This window comes from Struthio camelus, chromosome 1, assembly GCF_040807025.1.
Source record: "Struthio camelus isolate bStrCam1 chromosome 1, bStrCam1.hap1, whole genome shotgun sequence".
NCBI lineage: Eukaryota > Metazoa > Chordata > Aves > Struthioniformes > Struthionidae > Struthio > Struthio camelus.
The window spans coordinates 201418765-201438670 of NC_090942.1; the positions used below are offsets into that span (position 1 = coordinate 201418765).

General features: G+C 42.9%; 1 protein-coding gene across 2 annotated transcripts in view; it reads left to right on the forward strand.

Moving 5' to 3' along the window:
- The first annotated feature begins 2365 nt into the window (after positions 1-2365).
- Positions 2366-19906, forward strand: part of ATP8A2 (ATPase phospholipid transporting 8A2) — a 340878-nt gene continuing 323337 nt past the window's right edge. For both annotated transcript variants that reach the window (XM_068930206.1, XM_068930209.1), the window contains exon 1: positions 2366-2444. In XM_068930206.1, coding sequence (XP_068786307.1) covers positions 2366-2444 — 79 coding nt within the window. The remainder of the gene's footprint in view (positions 2445-19906) is intronic.

The following is a 19906-nucleotide window of genomic DNA, read 5'->3' on the forward strand; positions in this document are numbered from 1 at the left end:
ACATTGAAATAATTATTACGCATATTGAGCTCTTTGAAAGCACATTGCTATAAATACTAGAAAAGTGAACACGTTGTAATGTGAAAAACACAAACTGCTTTCTTAATGTTTTTAGTATATCACTCAGGGAATCATATTGTCATGACTCAGGGTCCCATAAAATAAAATTTATTGCACATCAGCAGTATGACAAAAACAGACATTGCATAACAAAATGACAAAGGTGAGACTGCAGCACGGGAGAATGATGTATTTCTTTTCTCATATTGCAGGGGAAACCTCATCAGATTGTTACTAGTGAACACGAGCTTTCAGAAACAGAACCAACTCAGGTTCACCTAGGAGTATATGCTTAACTTTCCTGCAGGCCCTACCGGTATGCTTTCTGAGCAGGATTCACTTTTTTCCTCAGTTACTGAGATTATGCTGCGGATCTGCTTCCTTACAAGATACTTTAGCAGCCCACTTTCTCCCCTTGACTTCCTATTAGATTGCAGTATATGATTCCACATAAAGTAGTGGCTGCAAACTGAAAACGCAGGCATGTCTTCTGATGCTCACTGGGGCAATGACAGTTTTATTTCTTCCTTGCTATTAGGCGTCACTAAAATCCCTGGTCATGAGGGCACAGAACTATAGCGATCCTCAGGGATCTGCCTCCCACTAGGGTACATCTCAGGCTTGTTGAGATCAGTGCGGACTAGGTCCTCACTTTGAGGAGCTGGAGTACTCAGGTTCATACACCTGAGAAGCTGTGCATGCATGCAAGCCAGATGAAGGTACTCCTGGCATCTTAGCTGGAGCAGTATTTAAGGACATTGAAGATATGGAGAGGAAAGTAAGTTGCTGATTTTGATAGAGCATAAGACAGAAAGCGTGCTTCTTAACTACCACTAGAGACTATCTTGTGGCACTGTCAGCTTACAGCTGACAGTGCTTTTAGTGTACTGTAAACACAGTTCACTTGAGGGGTAATTTCTGAGGAAAAAGCAAACATGAAACTAAGAGCTGCCGTTCTTTTTTGGTCCTTTTTTTTGAGCACTTTCCTTGCCTTTCATCTGACAGCTTGAACCCAAAGTGAACTTCATCTTTTATTTGTATTCTAGCTGTCTAACAACATAAGTGAATTGGTTTTCTGTTCTCCACGCAATCCTACTGGTACAAAAACACTGTCTGCAACAAAATATAATCTGTGGAGAGGCAAAACAGTAAGCTGATGGAGAAAGCTATATTAATGAAAAGAGCTCCGTGTCATGGACTTAGAATGCTAAGGTCATGCAGGAAAGCCGGCATGCAGTACTACCTCTAGCGGGTCATTTCATTCTCAAAAGCTCTTGGGCCTTCCTTCTCCCAGAGTGATAAACTCCACAAGGGTAAAAGCTTCTCACAGGCCAAGAAGTATGTGTTGACAGCAGTACTGTCTCAGAGTGAGACTCCCCAGGTGGTTCTAATCTATCCAGTGAAGTTAGTGTAAAACCACTGCAATTTTATACTACTTTGCACCTACAAAACTCCTTGATGTTTCCTTGATGTTTAAGTGGAGTAGGAAGGGCAGCAGGCAGGAAGGAGCCTGGCAGGAGGCCCCGGTGACGAAGGATGCCTGCGAACTGGGAAGTCTGTTTAGGGATCCAGACTCCAGCGGGGGCTCTGGTAGACACGGGGGTAAATAACTCGAATCTGTAAGTGTTCTGGGTGCCTAAACTGTTAATGAAATATTAATTTCAGGTAAGTAGCGTTAAAAAAGAAAACCCTTACTTCACCGTATCTTGTGGAATCATTCATACTTGGGTAAACTCAGCTGTAGGATGCCGCTCGCTGGGCCGGGGGGAGCAGCACTTTGCCCACAGGCAGATGGGTCCTGGGGGGGTGTCAGGCAGCAGGGAATCGGCGCGCCAGGCTCTGCGTACGAGCGACCAAGCGGGACAACACCACGCAGCGCTGCGAGCTGCGGCCCTGCCGACCTCCCGGCTGCGCAGCTGAGCGCAGCAGGGCCGGGAGCGGGGAGGGGGGGCTCTGTACCTGCCCCCCGCCACGGCCGTGGCTCCGCAGGCCGCAGCGCCGGCGCGGCCCGCAGCCGGCTCTCGCCCCGCCGGGGCTCCCTGCAGGAGGCAGGCGCCGGGCGCCGGCGGGGCCCGTCCCCGGCAGGGGCAGGGGGCGGCCGAGGACGCCGGCTCTCGGGCGGGCTCGGCTCCCCCCGTCTCGCCGCCGCGGGCAGCCGAGCCCGGCCAGGGCTTAGCGCCTCGCCCGCCCCCGCAGCGAGGCCGCCGCCGCCGCAGCGCGGCGTCTGCGTGAGGGGGGGCCCATGGCCAGCCCGCCGCCGCCGCCCTAGCCGGCCCCGGCTTCGCCCGCCGCCCGCCGCCGCAGCATGCCGACCCGGGCTGGGCTCGACACGGCGCTGAAGATGTCTCTGCGGCGGAAATCCTCCAAGATCCATTCGTCGGCTGGTGAGGAGAGGGCGAGGCGGCGGCGGAGGGAGGGCGCGGGGGGCGGGAGGAGGCGCCGCGGCGGGGGAAGGCGCCTCCATGGCCGCGCCAGCCGGCGGCCGCCGCACTTCCCTGCGCTGCTGCAGCCGCCGCGGAGGAGGTGGCGGCGGCGGCGACCGCGTCAGTGTCGCCTCCCGGGCCGGCCCCGGGGTCTCCGCGGGGGAAGGAGGCGCCGCGGCGGCGCGGGCTCGCCGTGAACGCCGCCCTCGGGCGGGCGGGCGGCTTCGGTGCGGCTGGAGCCGCGCTGAGCCCGGCCGGGGCAGCGGCGGGGCAGGGCGGCCCGCGCCCCCCCCCCCCCACCGCCCCCCACAGCGCCCCGCTCCGCACATGGCCGCCACCCCACGGGGCAGCGCCCCCCACAGCGCCCCGCTCCGCACATGGCCGCCACCCCACGGGGCAGCGCCCCCCACAGCGCCCCGCTCCGCACATGGCCGCCACCCCACGGGGCAGCGCCCCCCACAGCGCCCCGCTCCGCACATGGCCGCCACCCCACGGGGCAGCGCCCCCCACAGCGCCTCCACCCCTCATGGCCGCCACCCCACGGGGCAGCGCCCCCCACAGCGCCCCGCACCGCACATGGCCGCCACCCCACGGGGCAGCGCCCCCCAGAGCGCCTCCACCCCTCATGGCCGCCACCCCACGGGGCATCACCTCACAGCACCCCACGCACCACACACGGCCACCACCCCGCAGCACCCCCATCCCTCATGGCGGCCAGCCCACAGAGCATCGCACCCCGCAGCGCCTCCACCCCTTTTGGCTGTCACCCCGCAGGACATTGCCCCCCCAGCGCCCCACACCGCACATGTCCACCACCCCACATGGCTCCCACCGCTCATGGCTGCCACCCCACAGGGCATCACCCCTCACACGGCCCCCAGGACACACCTGGCCGCCACCCTACAGTGCCACCACCCCTCGTGGCCCCCTCACCCCACAGGGCATCGCCCCCCACAGGGCATCACACTCCACATGGCCCTGCACCCCATGGGCCCCCACCCCACGGAGCCCCTGCGCCCCACAGAGCCCCTGCCTCACCGGCACCCCGCCCCACCGGCCGGGCCGCCCTGGCCCTGGGGGCCCCGTGGCCGCCGCACACGCCACCGGTGAGCGTCACCGACCCTTTCCCTGAACCGTTTCGGGGATTGGGGGGAGCCTGCTGGACAGCCTCTCACCAGCAGCCTGCGTGCTGCCGTCTGGTTACTGCACCGCTGAGGGGACAAGGCGTCGTCCCCCCTTCTCCCTCGGTTTTGGTAGCTTTTGACAGGAAAATCTCTGGGTGTGTGCCTGGTCGCAGGGCTATAGCGCCGGTGGAGGGGAGAGGAAAGGAGGCGGCGGTGCCCTGCGCCCCACAGGGCCGGCTGTGGGCCTCCCTCCTGCCTGGGGCAGCCCAGGCTGTGGGCTTGTGGAGAGGTTGATTGTAAGGCTTCTCAAGAGGTTTGTTTAGACAAATTCCTTCCAAACAGTTCATGAGAAAATAGATAAAAATGGAATAATTTCAAGGTGTAATTCTGGTCCCAGTAGAAGGACTTTCAGTGCCTTCTGTCAGACCAAGGTGCCATCCAAAATTCATTCCTGATATCAGCTTTACTTAGCAATATCTGTAGCCTTAGTGACATTGCCTATGACTTAGAGACAGGTCCAGTAAAAGACTAAGACACTCGTTCCTGTGCAGAGTATTTAGGCCCCCAGTATAATGTCTCGGGAGAGTTAGGGTCCAGTGAAATGCTCCTTCGGCACGTGTGTTTGAATCAGGAGTGTGCTTTTGAAGAACATTTCCTGATCAACTCTACTTTGGGTTAAATCTCAGAGCACCTTGGAGAGGACATACTGAATTGCTTTTGCATGGTGCTGAAATGGAAATGTTGTGCACTCATGGCTGTTTAGTCCATCAAACCAGACTAGTGACAGTCTGAAACAGAAGCCACCTGTCCGTCAGGCCCTCCGCACAACCTTGTCACTCTACTAGTGTTCTCCTGTTGGGTCTCATGTCTTGCTAATGAGGACAGAACCTTCGGGACCTCTGCAGTAAGCAGGATGCTAAGCAAAGAGATGTGTAATACCATTCCACAGGAAATGGTAAGGTTTCAGACTAGGATTTAACACACTGCCAGCTCTACTTGCTTTCAGTATAAGCCATTCATATGAAATGGTCACAGTTAAGCAGATTCCACTGTCCACTGGTTGGGGTTGTGTCCACTTCTGCAGTCTGACCTGAAATCCTGCCCTTTTGTGGCAAGGGGGCTCCTTATCCCAGAGCTTTAAGAAGTGGATATATTTAGGATCTAATGTTTACAGTCCAATGCTAGGTGCAGTTACCCATAACTAGTCTTTCAGAAGATCCAGATGCACAGTGCTTGGCACCTGAAGAACGCTTGGCATGAACAAGCGTGATACATAATGAGTTTAAGCTTCAACTTTTAAAAAGTCATTCTTTTGGATCTAGGTGGTTAACTTCTACCCCAGTCATGCTATGGGTGCCTGAGTCATACTGGATCTACTAGCTGGGCTTTATCTGCACACAGAGTTAAACTTTTACATGTACTCTGGATATCACTTAAGTGAAATCCAAATTAGGTGATGCTTTGAAGAAGGATAGGGGCTGCTAGTTAGCTTTACTGTCACTGCTTCTCTGTTATTGAACAATTTATTTCTTATTTAGAGGATTTTTTTGGAAGGGTAATAGAATAGGTTTATGTAGCTTGATACACAGCTTTCTCAAAGCATGTGACTGTGGTTGGCTTAGGTCAGTACCTACAGGCTGCCACCCAAAAAAGAAGTCTTGCCTTCCCCCTTTTTCTGTATTCCCATTGCCTTGCTTATGTCAACGTTAGCAATCAGATGGCTACACGGTCAGCTGGATCGGTGCTGATGTGGCTCAACACCAGGGTAATTTGATTTCTAATGCCAGCAAGGGAATAGACAAATAAAGGCAAGAGTGCTCTGTTTTCACAGCATGCAGTGGTTTGACTGGCGTAAGCTGACTGCAGAACTGCTGCCTACGTGGACTAGACACAGTTGGTAAGAGTGGTTAACTGTGCTGTGTGAAACCAAGTGTAAAAGCCTATATTTGGAAACTGAGCCATAGTCAGCTGAAAATCAGTTCAGATGTGGTTGTGTGATGGCATTGCAAAATCTGAAGACCTTACCTGAGTTGAAAGAAGGTACTGGTCACCCTTTAGTCACCCTTAGATAGGATCAGGTAACCCTGTCTTAATCCACTGTTATTTTCTTAGTATCTGTATTTCAGAATATTCTACCATCTTTCCTCTTAAGACAAGAGGATGATTCCGGCTTTGTTTGTATTTAATTTGTAGTTTATTTGTTAGTCCTATTTACTTTTGAGGGAGTTTTGGTAATCTCAAAGTATTAGCTTTTAGTTTGGGTCACTGAGATCCTGAGTCAAGCAGAACAGTAGCTCTGCAATGGTCTAATGAGCTCTTTACACATCAGCTCCAGTTGTGATTTTCTACTCTCTTGTGTTTCGTAGCATTGCATTTACCTGTGCTATTACAGTGTACAATGCAATCAGTATATTTAATAGCATTGTAACCCTTCTTAGCACTGGTACAATGGACTTCACAGAAAAGCAGGTGAGGAGAAGCGGAGATATTGAAGAAGTTGGGTCACCTCCTGCCGCTCAGATGATTAGTCCTCTACTTTTTAATGCATTTGCTCATTAATCGATTTTTTTTTTTGCTTTGTACAACTAAATCTTGTTATTGCTGTGATGTCGAACAGCTAGGCTAAATTGATTAGATTTAAATTATTCTCTAAGAAGTTTCCAACTCTTTACTGTTGGAACCACAGACATCAAAGACATACCTGTTCCTCTCCTTCCTGTCTCCTTAAAGTCACTAAAAATAAGCAACTGTCAATAACACATTGGAAGGTTACACAATAACGTTTTTATTTTTAGGGCAAAAAAATTTAGAGTTCAAACATTAAAATGGATTAAAGATCCAAATGATCTCGATGTCATTTGCTGTGGTCTCTTTCAACTGCTCTGTGGTGCACATCAGCAAGAAGAAATATTTTTAGTGTAGAGGTAATTGCAGAATCGTCTCTTGAGATGTGAAGAATTGAAATATAAACATCATTTCATGGTACAAAACCATAACACTTGTATGTCTTTTCCATCTACATTTTCACTGAAATACTTGTTTATGTTTTATGTTGTGAATTCAGTTTTAGAAATAGTGACTCCCTCCTAGAGACTTACTCCGTTCTGATTGTAAAGGATCCTGCTCTTCCTTTTGTCAGAGAAATATCTATGCAAGTTAGAAGCTCTTTGGTCTTCATCGTCATATTTTTGTGCTGTGGTAGTACATTACCATGATTGCAATTGTTGGGAATTGTCATATGGAGCAGTTATAATGGCATACAAGTGTGTATTTTGTTCAAAGCTTTCGTCTATAGTCATTTACAAGTTACTCATATCTCCTATAGATATATGGAAAACATACAGTAGGTGTGCATAAAATACTTTGTCAGCTTTGCAGAATTTGTATTTTAATGATGCTTCTCCAAGGAAGGAACCTTTTGGAATTGCAGAAGTCGCTTTTAGATAGTGCAAGGACAGTGAAGGCTAAGGCTTTCACCCTGAAGCTCACTCAAGTCACCTACATTCAGGGGATGTCTACATCATATTTTACAGGCAGTCAAGCACTCATCCTGAATGCACTTTTAACCAAATAGAAACCCTATGAAAGGAGTCAGCACAGTGCTGAACTAACAGGTTCTTAAAATATTGACATTTAAATGTTTAACTATTGTACTCTGAGAAAGATACCTGGCAGTTTTAGTGACACTGGAGCACTATGTGGACAGGTGTACTTCCTCAGCAAATGCATTTAATGCCCAGTAACGTCACTTAGGATTACAGGAATATCTGGCAAGACTATTGCGGCCATAGTGTTGACCCATAGAAATTCTGGAGTATGATGGGATTTTTTTCCGGAAGAAACAATTTAAATAAAACTAACGTAAAGTATATGTGTGTTTATACACACCTTCAAACTGTGCGGTGGTAATGATGTGTAAGTGTTACTGAACTTCCGTTTCTTTTCATTAATGTTTAACTGGGACATTATTTCATATAATGTGCAGCTTATTCAATCTACATCAAAGGCCCATTCCTGTTTCCATTAACATCAATGACAATTGTACCTTTTCAGCAAGATCTTAGTGCAATACACGGCATGTTTTATGGCTTTTTAAAATATATATTAGCATAAAGTGGAGTCTTCTCAAGTAGAGGAGTAGAGCTCACTCAACTGTGAGCTTAGGTGGCCAGGCAGTGAAGGGGCTAATTTAAGGCCAACGCAAGCTTCTGTTTTCCTGGGTAGGTCACTTAGAGCTTGTCTGGGTATGAAAATTGGTTTAGATGAGGATGGGAGGGAATTTAAAATCTATCTGTTTATGAAACTTAGAAAAAGATACTGTATGTGGAGTTACTGTGGAATAACTTCATCTGTAAATAAGGTCCTCTTTATTGTAGCAGTAGAAATGCTTCACTGCCTTGCTGTGAAGATTGTGAAGCACTCAGATGATGGGCAACATAGTTATTAAGGCGTTAAACAGATTTAACCTCACTCTATAGCCAATATATGAACCCCTTTATATTGTCTTTTCTTTGACTGTAACTCCACTGAAAACAGACGCACATACTGTCTGTTTTTAGGAGCTATTTGTTCCTTCTCTGCTCCGCTCTTCCCACAGGACTTTTGTTTCAGATGATAGTTCCCTAGCAGTATTTTTTTTAGTATGCTTCCCTATACTGTGTGACTCAGTGCATTTTATATTCTGGCTGGATCTAAAAGCACTGACCTGCTAGTGGGGTTTAGCAGTAATGCTGTTGTAATTCCAGGCAGGATTAAAACACCTGGCAGTAACACAGTTCCAAGGAAACCTGCCCGACTGTTCAGGGTCCTAAAATATCTCAAAGATAATGAACTCACTGAATATAGAAACGATAGTTTAGTATTGCATTTTCATTGCCACTAGGATTGAGTGCGATCCTGATCCATTCCAACACTGGAGGGAGTTTTTACATGGAAATCTAAGGCTTCAGAAATGATGCTGATTTAAAGCATCCCCTTTTTTCGATAATAACTCTTCTTCCTGTCCTAAGACTTCCAAGCTGACAATGCCCATTGACTCTACATGGAGGTTTGAATGAACATCTGAAAACTAATGCCAGCATCTCAAAGTGATCACTTTCAACTTAGTTGCCACTTCACATGGCATTTTGATTGTGATGAAGACTTGCTGATGGCCCACTAAGCAATCATATCAGCCCTTTCTGCTCTTCTGACAGGTTGAAAAATGATCCTCCATGAGTTTGCTACAAAGCGGTACTCTTAGCTGGTTCATTTCTCTCTGACTGTTCTTCTTTGGGCTATCAAATATATCCTCTGAATAATCTCTGAATCTGTGATTGCTGAGTGTGAAGTAATATTCTAGACTCCTATGTTAGCTTTATTACTGTAATAAATTACTATCTCCTATTTGTTTTCCTGTACCATGTTGCATTGTGGCGTATTGAATTAGTTTAGGGTTGTGTACATATCAGAATATGCGTTACTGACAGTATCTGTAGAACCTGATTGCTGACAAGTTCTTTCAAGGGACAGTTAATCACAAAATCTCTCTTGGTAATGCTGCATATATAGCTGGTAGAGCAAAACAACATATTACACATTGAAAAGGCAGTTGAATATTTCTGCAGCAACAGCTTTTTGGTCTGGGACAGCCATTAATTAAGTTTGACTTGGTCTTTTCATCAACATGAGTATTTTCCTTTCAGCCCACTATTTTTACTATCTGAGTCTTGTGGAGCAATTGCAGTATATGAGATAGGACATCTGAAAGCCTTAGATAACTGATTCCCAGCTGGTATACTAAAAGAAAAGCTTGTGAGAGATTGTTGATACGGTGAAAGATGGAGACAATAAAGTTTGAATTACCACTGAAAAGCTTTTCTGAAAAAAAAGGTAACATTGTCTAAAAGTTTTTGATAAAAAAGGCAAAATAAAAAATGCAATATCAGTATTGAAAACTTCTTATAGAAGAAGAACAACTGTTTCACTGTTTGTTTGGAAAGCTTTCAGACTTTTTGATTCTGTCTGCTTGAAAGCTACCCATCTATTCCGAAACTTCTAGCTCTCTGACAACAGGCTGAGAACCTGTGTCTTACCATGGCAGTGTTTCTTGATTCTGAAAGTTTTTAATCTGAATACAGGAAGCTAGAAGGGAATGAACATACCTCGAAACATAAGATAAAAGGTTTTATATCTCAGACCAAGGTTTGCTTAAGACAAAGCTGATCTGATACAGATGTTAATGAGCAACACAATCAAACCACCTATTTTGCACTTCTCAGAGAAGGGATAAAATCCCATGAAGTTAGAGGGCACGTGCCTGACAATCAGATGAGGTTTTCTAGACAGCTAGAAAATGCGGTTATCATTGTTGAAAGTTATAATGCAGTTATCATTGTTGAAAGCTCTAACAATAGTTTGAATTGGAAAGAAAATGAAGTATCAGTAAATTGGTCTCAACACCTTGTTGTTGTGATGGAAAATTACAAAACGTACTGTGGGTTTTTTTTTACATTTCAATCTTTTTCCCCTCACACAGGCCATACTTTCATTATTCTTAGTTCTAATTAACAACTTGGAAACTGTTGAATTGGCATGTCACTGCAAAGCACAAATGAATGGGAACTCATCTTCCATTTGACTGAAATGGAAGAGCCATAATTGGATCAGACCTATAATTCGTAATAAATCAAACCAAGCATGTCAGCTTATTGTAACCAAGGGTTTGGTTTGATAAAACTGCCTCATCTTACAGTGGTGTAAATCAGGATTAACACGATGGAAATTAGTGTATATCTCCTATAAGGAAAAAAAGGCAGCCCCTTACATCTTGCTTAAAACTGACCTGAAGGTTTTTGATTTTTAATTCCTAATCTCTTGAATGCAGACCACCAAGATCATTTATTTAATATCCTTAAACAAGTAGGTACTCAAAAGGAGTAAAAGCAAAAGTGTTTTTGTCTCATTACAATAACATTACCTTTACTCATTTACTATTTTGAATAGAAGGAGGGCTCAGGTTTTATCTCCCACTAACCCAGCACCTTTCTGCCTATTCATATGAAACACTGTGAAAGCAATCTAACATGCTTTGCCTGTGATATCTGGGAATATTCAACCCAGTGTTTATAAAAAGAATATGTAAAACAAATATCTGAGGCTTTTGTGAGAATGTTCAGTCTTCCAGAGGCTGGACATGGGATCAGATACATTAATATCTCTGTCTGGGTACTTTGTTTTGAAGATCAACACTCAGGCAGGGGAATTAAAAGTATGCAGTTGCTTATTGACCAGATCCAGACTGAGAAGAAGGCTGGTCCTCCTTTACAGATTAACAATCAAGTCTTATTCACAGAGTTTCACTAACACAGGTCTGTGCCTGGAAGCCATTCTTTTGTCACTTGCCTGCCTGCTAGTAGGGGAAAAAAAAGGATGAGATTTCATGAGTGAACCAGACAGAAGGAGTGAGCCAGTGCTCTCCTCCCCACCCCTGCCCCAAATCAAATTTGTCCTAGTCCTTTGCTGCCTAAAGAGCAGTGACTTTTCACTCCTTAACTAAAATCTTGACCCTTGCTGAAGTTTTGCCGTAATATTATATAAGGGAGAAGTTTCTTATCCTGTGATTTTAATAGAAGTAATTTTGGTTACAAATCTGAAATTTGTTTATGCTGTCTTTAAAAAGATTTTAAGACCTACGGTTATTGATTAGGATTAAAAAACAGGATGATCAGTCTTTAGAAAGAGGAAGGAGTGTCTAGAAAGATCTGAAAGATTTGAGGACAAAGAATTGGTTGTGTATAGAAAAAGCAAAGCATCTTTGGAGGTAAGTCCCAGATTAAGACACTTCAGGAAAGAGCAGTTACTGGTAAAATTATTAACATGCACATGTACAAATTAACTCAGTGGAGTTATTTTACGTGCGCTCAATCTTGAGAGATTGAAGTTGGACACGATTTCAGGTCTTTATATAAAAGCATCTAGCCCCTATAATATAGGGGGCAGTGTAATCTCATAGCACACCATATAGTCTCATATTACTAGGGGGGCAACTAGAGTTGATGTTTGTATTATCATCCAGTCCTTCAGGACCGAATATACCATTGCATTTTGGCCAAAACTTCTATGTTTATAGTAAGCTTCACAGTATCAAAATATTGTATTTTACGTATACCCCAGCTACCAAACTCAAGTTTCTGTCAGCCTAGTAATCATTTAAACAGTTAAGTTTCTATATACGTAGTCAAGAGGGAGAACAATTATTTCAACCAGAGGATAGTGTTGGCATGAGAACAAACAGGCATCCCCTTTCACAAACATTTAGTCTGAAAGTAATAAGCATATTTCTAAACATCAGACGACTGCTCAGAATAGCTTTCTAGTAGGCCTGGTAGGAAGGAAATCCAGCTTAACCTCCTAACTGAATTTGATCAGTATATGTAAAGAATTCTAAAACAATCATCTGGAATAGATGGGTCTGAACTTTGAAACAGGCTTTTACATCTAGATCTACATTTCTGAACACCAGGTAGAACCAAGAACTTCACTAGCAGAAAAAAGAATGTATTCACTGATCTTTGCAGAAGCAGATTGTAAAATAGCACCTGCATCTATTTTCTGATTTTGACTGAGCATACTAAACAACCATCAAACACAGTATATTCCACCTCTTCCTTTTTACTGTGCTAGAATTGGAATCATTTGTGATGTTTGCTGTCATTCAAGTTTCAGATTAATTCCCCACTCAAAAATGGCCGATATTGTTTTGTAAAATAGCAAAAAGTGTGTGGAGGCGATGAGATGAGAATTGTAAAATAATAACAGAGCATAGTGGCAGAGCAGGAAGAAAGCAGTCAGTATCCCAACTATCCTGCCAAAAGAAACAAAAGAAATGAGATTCTCTGGAGGAGAAAGTCAAAAGAGGACAACTTGAAGCGGCTACAAGCAGGTCAACCATGACTGAACGTGTCCAAGGGAGAGGTCTGAACTGGTGAAAGAAAGTAGTTATGTCCCTACAAACCATTCTACTTCCGTGCTATAGAAAAGGCAGAGAGCATGTGCTTTTCCGTGTTTTAGTTTGATTGTGTGCAGGCAGAGATAAAAGCTCTGATAGTGTCCTGCTATCTGGACTATATTATTTGACATCCTGAATTCCAGTCAGGCTTTTTTTTAGGGGCCTTGAAATGTGGATGGCCTCTGGATACAGCTGATGGTCAAACCCTGAAAGATTTGTAGACTTTACCTACTCATGAGGTAAGGCAGCACATATCTCCCAACTTTCCTAATGCTGGTTTATCAAGAGCTCTCTACCATGAATTGTAATGGATAGTATCAGCCTAAAGTTGCCAGATACAGAGGTGATGCTTTCCTCAGATGTGTGCCAGGGAGCCCTTCTATCTTGGATCTCTGTTAGATGGAACTCCTTCCAGCATCTTTCTGGTTCCGTTCCCTCTCTTGTAGGACAATCTTGTAGATCTGTAGAACGCCAGATCTTACAGAAGATCTAAGAAATTCTCTTTAGCTGCAGGATCTCCACTGAAAGCAGGTGACTAGGAGATTTATTTTGTCTTTCTGTGGACTTGCTTGCCATCTGAATCACTGTCCGTCTCACCACGACTACCTGCCATCTCCTTTAAACATGATAACATACATGTTTGTTCTGGTAGGAGTTCAAGCTAGATGCAAAGGACTGGGCATGGCATAGGAGAGAGGAGCCTGAACTGTAGGCGAGACCTCAACTATGCTAAACTTTCACCGTCAAAATGGACCATTCATCCAAGGCTTCTAAGAGGAAGAAGATTCTGCAGTCTTGAACACCGGACAGATTCATCCGAAATTCTGTCCTACTTGAAGATTACCTAAAACATTTTCTTGAAGTTCTTTTTTTTCGCAAAACCCCCAAAGAGAGAATTACAAAAAAATGGAACAAAATAGTTGCAATAATAGGTGTGATATGACTTTACTGGGACAATGCAATTTTATGTTAGTGTAAAACAGAATAGGATTTAAATAATTCACTGCTCCTTTTGGTATTTTTGTTCATTAAACAGTCACATTCCCAAGTTATCCACCTTGACCATTTCTGCTATGATTACTGTTGTGTAAAGAGTCAGGAAGCTGCTTTGTCAGGACATCAGTGGATTTCCTATACAGAGAGATCCCTGGCAAACAGAGACAAGAGTTAACTTTACACCTTCTTCTTCCTCTGTAGTAGATAGCATGCAAGGTTTATATAAGGGAAAGGCAGAAGGATACCCATTGCAACACTGATAGGATGAGTATCCCCATTAAAATTGATTAATTACTCTAATTTCATTGATTGTTGCACATAAAGTCTGGCATTCCGTATTCTCAAAAGTCTTCTAATGCACAAGTAATAGCTTATCTTCTTGCCTACCTTTAATGAAAGTTCATTAATGAGTGTCCTAATGAGAGATATACTTTTTTTTTTTAAGTCCCATGCAAGAAGACACCAACCACTTTACACAGAGACACCTTGCTGAATTTCTAGCTCATTCCGTTACCAGCTAAAAATCAGTATCAGTTTTGCCCACTGAAGAGATCACAGGATTTTTATCTCTGTGTCACTGTTCACATCCAGACAGGGCAGATGCTATTGGAGCGTACACCCCCATTAATTTAAGAGTCAGCTGCTGTAAACAGCCACTTTTTTAATTGCATCAGAATTAAGACATGAACTAGAATTCATAGTAATAAGATATTAGTGCTCAAAGAAGAAGCCACAAAATTTACTGAATCACAAAAAGACAGCAGTGATATGGTAGCATGTTTTTTTCCCAGGGACCTAAGGCTGTATCACTTCAGTTCTAAGTATTTTGTCTTCATCTGTGTCCTTGTAGCAAGGGAATAGTTTCAGTTATCTACTTCATAGGGTCAATATGAAGATCACCAGCAGTTACACAGTGTTTGTACAGCACTGGGACAGAGACGGTGTTATAGGAATACTGAATGTTTCTGTAGTCAGATAAGTTTGCAGCTATTAGGGCTAGATTTTTTCATTGTTGACATCTGGCTTTGATGGTGTGAGGCCTCATTTGCATCAGTCGCGTATACGAAAGAAATCAAGCCCACTTGGATATTCTAGAAAAGAGAAATGGAGCATAGCCTTTCATTTAATCCTTTATTTCTTGTAAAAGATTATTTTTTACAAGGGTGTTTTATAAGCTATATTTCTATAGTTTTTTGAAGTCATTTCATAGTGTTAAAATAGCTTATTAATAACAATTCTACTCCTTCATGAACAGTAAGAAAATTGATACATCAGTTTCTATAGACTAAAATTTAAGAAGAATGATTAATGACTTAAAGAAGGGGGAAGGGAAGTCCTACATAGAGATGACTGGCAGCGTTTCAGCTAGAAGACTATGCTGTGACTGAGGCCATAGACAAAAATAGAATAGGATTAATAGAAGAACAGCAAGTAAGGTCAAAGGGGAAACAAGGAGGTATGCTAGAAGTGTCTTATACACCAAAAGATAGGAAGAGATGAAGTTATAGACTTAAGGAGTTTCCCAATTATATATACTTGGGAAAAGGAAAAAAATCAGTTCACACAAAGAAAATTACCAAAGATGACTGAAATAATAAAAAGTGAATTAAGAACAAAGCTTTAAAATATGAGAAAAAATTATAATAACCTTTTCTGGTTCCTTACAGGTTTTAACTTGTGTTCTACTGTAAATAAATTAAAAGATAAACTGTAGAATAAAATTAAAACAATGTTAACACTAACAAAATTTAAAAAAATAGTAAAATCAAGTTATTGCAAAACACTGTTCAGTCAGAGAAATGTAACAACCTATAAAACGGAATATGTAATGCTTTGACTACTTAACAGAAAGTAAGTTTAACTGAAAACCTAGCTACAAGTTTTATCTGATACCAACTACTACAGCTCTGTTTATGCTAATGAGCTGCAACACCCTAATTTGTAGGCTGGAAGAAGCTACTGCACACAGATGAAGAAGCTTTTAAATGAGGAGAAGGGAAGTAGAAAGTCATGACTGCAGAGGTTTTTGTATGATAAGCTGTAGTATATAGGAGACTTGTTCTTTTAGGGTTTTGGTATTCAGTCATGTGAGTTGCTCTTAGAGTTTTTGGAGAAAGAGGTTGTATGTGTATATTTATGTGCATATATATGTATGTGTTTTAATGTATTAATTAATTTCATTTCTGGTCCTTTAAGGTTGATATTGGCTATCCCTTTCTTTTTTTCCTTTTACTATGCAGAAAGGGTGAAAGCTAGCTTGTCCTCCTAACAGGAGGATAGCAAGCCTTACTCAGAACTACAAGGACAGTCTTGTAGCAGGCTAAGCAAAGAGTGCTTTTTATTATAGTGGGTCTGTTCTTTTTATTTGTGATTGATTGAATGCTGTTTAGAAAAATTATGGGTAAAACTTAAATCTGGGGAGTAACCAATCTCCTATCCGTACAAAATAACTCTTTGTTGCTGATATTGTTATACTCTTTTTGTTGTGGTCATGCGTATTTGACATGTTTGAGGTAACCATTGTAGTAGTGGCTCTGAACAGTTGCATGGTAGGAGTTACATGTTAAACACAAAAGATCTGCTTAATGTGAGGGGACTCTGAAACGTAGCAGGGTGCAGGGCTAGTTAGTGATAAGGGACTGACATTTTAACAGCGGTTCCATCTAAAGGTAGTAAGTGTGTGGCTAGTAATACTCTCTATTGTATTGTTTTACTATTGAGAACGAAGCAGAAGAGTTATGCAGGAAGAAGGTAGTAATATCTGTCAAAATTCTCAAATATAATAGAGCAGACTGATTACTAGTTTGGGGTTTTTTGCTCATATGTAAGTAAATAGGTAGTTTTTGTAATGGTCTATGGAGGTGGGGTGAAGGCTCCTAGATGCTCAAAAGGAAGAGAGGATTTAAAAAAAACCCTCCTACCTGAAATCTATCCCTAATAATTATTCAGGAAAGCTGATTGTCCCCATTCATCTTGAGTTTAAAAACTAGCAGAAGCTTATACTAGTAAAAACAAGCATCTACTTAAAGTGGATTAACTGTTGAGACATCTATTAACCATTCCTGGGTGCCTGCAAAGAATAAAAGTAGACATTAAATAATTAAGGGTAATGTCACTTGTATTGAAGGAACTTAGGAAGATTCCTACTTGCATAGTTGCTGGAATACTTCCCTTTCAAATAGTGTTTTGCTGTTCTCCTTTATGAAGGCATGAGAAACTTCAGAAACCTATATTTCATTCAGGAGGGGATACAGCTCAGTACTGTGTATGAAGGCTATTGGAAAAACTGGCATAAAGATTTTGGAACCACTTTTGGGTTGTGTCTTAAGTCCATCCATTGTACTTAACAGAAGGAAAGAGGCAGGTGCCTGAAATCTAGCTGCTCAGGTTTTCTTAGGAATGAAACTGCAGTGCTCTCTGTACCTGAATGAATATGCTCTGTCCTTGGACATAGTCAGCTGAGTGGTGATATATAGCTTTCAGCAGTGGTTTGTTGGGTTTCTTTTCCTCTCTTCCCTGTGGGCTGCTTTGCCCTGGAACTGCTCCAGTACTAGCGTATGAATCATAAGCATAATTCCCTCTAAATCCACAGTAGCCTATGCAATACTGGATAATTAAATATTGAAAAGGTCTGTGAATCTTGTCTTCTCTCATTCTGGTAGCAGTTCCAATAAAACTGTATTGCTATTGTGGGCAGGTACTGGAATGCATCAAAACTGATGCAACAGACATGTACTTAGTCCTCAGCAGTGATTGGGATAGGTCAAGCTGAGTTCTCAGCTGACTGTCTAACCAGTATATGTTTGTTTTCTACAAAAAGCATAAACTCTAGCAGGAGACCTCTACAGTCATACCCCCAGCTGGTTTGAGACCTCTCAATCAAATGCACATCTACCAGTCTAGAGCAGTTAATGGTCTGGTCCACAGACTTGCAAGGAAAAAAATCTGTAGAAACACAGTAAGATACTTCTTAGAGATCAAGCCACTGAGACCGTTACCTCTGTGTGGGAGGGGAGGATAGGGAGGGAAAAGAAGAGACTTCCTAAAACTCATCGAAAACCGGTGCTGCTAGTTGCAGCTGCTGCAGGAGGAAAAGCTAGCATAGGAAAAATAACTGAAGTTCAGCTTTTTCTAAGCAAAGTACTTTCCTGGGGAGAACTGCTCCAGCCATACTTACAGTAGAAGACTTCAGCCTAACAGCAGTAGATGAATAATAATACTTAATACTGTGGTATGAAGTAAATTGGTAGCTATATTTTTTCCACATAACATGCTTCAAAGGAAGAAGCAGGGGTCCACGTGTGGTCATAGCTCAGTAAGCTTTCTTTCATCCCTGATCTGATCTTCTGACGGAAGCTGTAGTATAGCAGAGGTAAGACTGGCAGATACAGCAAAACCTGTAAGTGTCTCTTACCTGTTAGTAGTGTGGTTTCTTTTTGAGGATAGGCAGAGGAATGGGACAGCAGCTTTTCTTTTGCCCTTGGTTAAATATAGGATTTATGTTAATTTTTGTGTTTTGGAGTTCTTTGTCCTGTATATCCATTAAGCTAAAAATAAAATCTTGAGTACAGAAAGAGTTTTGTTAAGATAAAGTTCACAAGTCTTTATGTCTTGAACTTTGTGCAGCCGTATGTCTTTGTTAAGCTCTCTTTATCATCATCAGCTGTGTTCTGTGTTAGTCTGCAGTGATACAGATCACTGAGCACCATGAGCCACGCTGCACTGGATTTCTCATCTAGTGCTTAAGGCTGAGAGTGCAGGAACTGGTTTCTAGGCCTAAATGGAAGCGACCCAAAGAGCGTACCAAATGTTCCTCTCTAACCTTGTAACTTTTCCTTTGTAGGAGCAGAAAAAATACCTTCACTGTAGCCTCTGAGTCCTCTGGAAACAGCCAGGTGGTGGTGGTGGGGGGGGGGGGGGGGCTGTTGTAAATTCTCACCTCAGCATGGATACTTTTGTTGTCAGATGTTATAAGGGAGGAAAGCGTATGCTGGTGACATAAAATGCAATTCTGACAAAAATATATTACCTTTTTGCAGGCCACGTACTTAATCAAAGGCAGATGTGGAATAACAGTAACTTCTTAACAGTTGTTACTGCTAGAGCTCTGAAACAGAACTATGCTGCAGCTTATTTCTCCTTCTTGCTGTTCATAGTTAACTCCACCATGTTGTAGACTCTAGACGGAGGACAGTATTTCTTGTTTCTCCTGCTGCAGCAGAGCAGAGTCTGCACTGGGTGCGCTCAGAGCTCTGGGGTTCAGTGCAGTGCTCTGCTGATAAAAACAGTTTTTTAGATAAAGGTGGATGGCTATAATATTTGGTCTGATTAATAAGATGATATTAGTCTTGATCCTGCATAGTGCCAACCTTCAACACAATTAGCAGGTGCTATTTTAGAAGAATGATTACGTGAGTTACATATTTTTTTAAGAACATGATAGTCTAATTTTGTTAGCTATTATACTAGGCAGTTACAAAAATTTTATTTCCTGCAAGGCATTTGGCTGCTGCATAAAATAACTGAAAGCATATTGCAATTAGTGACAATGAATTAGCAGCTGGTTTCCTCTCTTGAGAATGTTCCTTTTTGCAGTCCCTCTAATGGTAGTAGTGAACCTTTAATGAATACAATAAGCCACATAACCCACATGAATCTACATGGCTTGGTACATGGTATATTCTGCAGTCAGATTTTTCAATCGAACTTAAAGGCCTTCATCAACCACTTAACATTTTTAAAAGAAAAACATTACCAGTGTCAGTAAGGCAGATGGAGTAAGCTTTTTTTGTCTGTTATTTCTTGCATACCATCTGTTCTGGTAGCCTTCGCACTTGAAGGGCAAAACTGACAGATTAGTACAGGCGTAGCGAAATAACAATGTGCAATTCTTGGTGTCAAAGTTGATCCTTACAAATCGTAGCACAATGCTGGAGTACCCTGTTGGGTAAGATGGGTGCTTTACCAAGGCACTTCAGTGGCTTGTGCAAACTCGGAAGCCCCTTAGCGTTGCAAACAGGATGTGCTCCCTACCCATGCAAAGGCCTAAGGTGTCTAAGTTGAATATCAAAATACTGTTTAGATGAGCTGTAACTGAACTGCTGTAAAATGAGCACTAAGGCTGTTCCACACAGCAGGTCCCTCATCTAACAGAGGCAAATGAGATAAAATTGGGCCTAATTTTTGTGATAGCTAGCCAAATAAACTTAAAAGCATCTTAGTCTCTTCATACATGCAATCATTCCCTCTTACTGTTCTGTGTTACGTGTGACGTAGCTGCAGAGCACAGAGAGGCTGTTGGTGTTCAGGAGGCT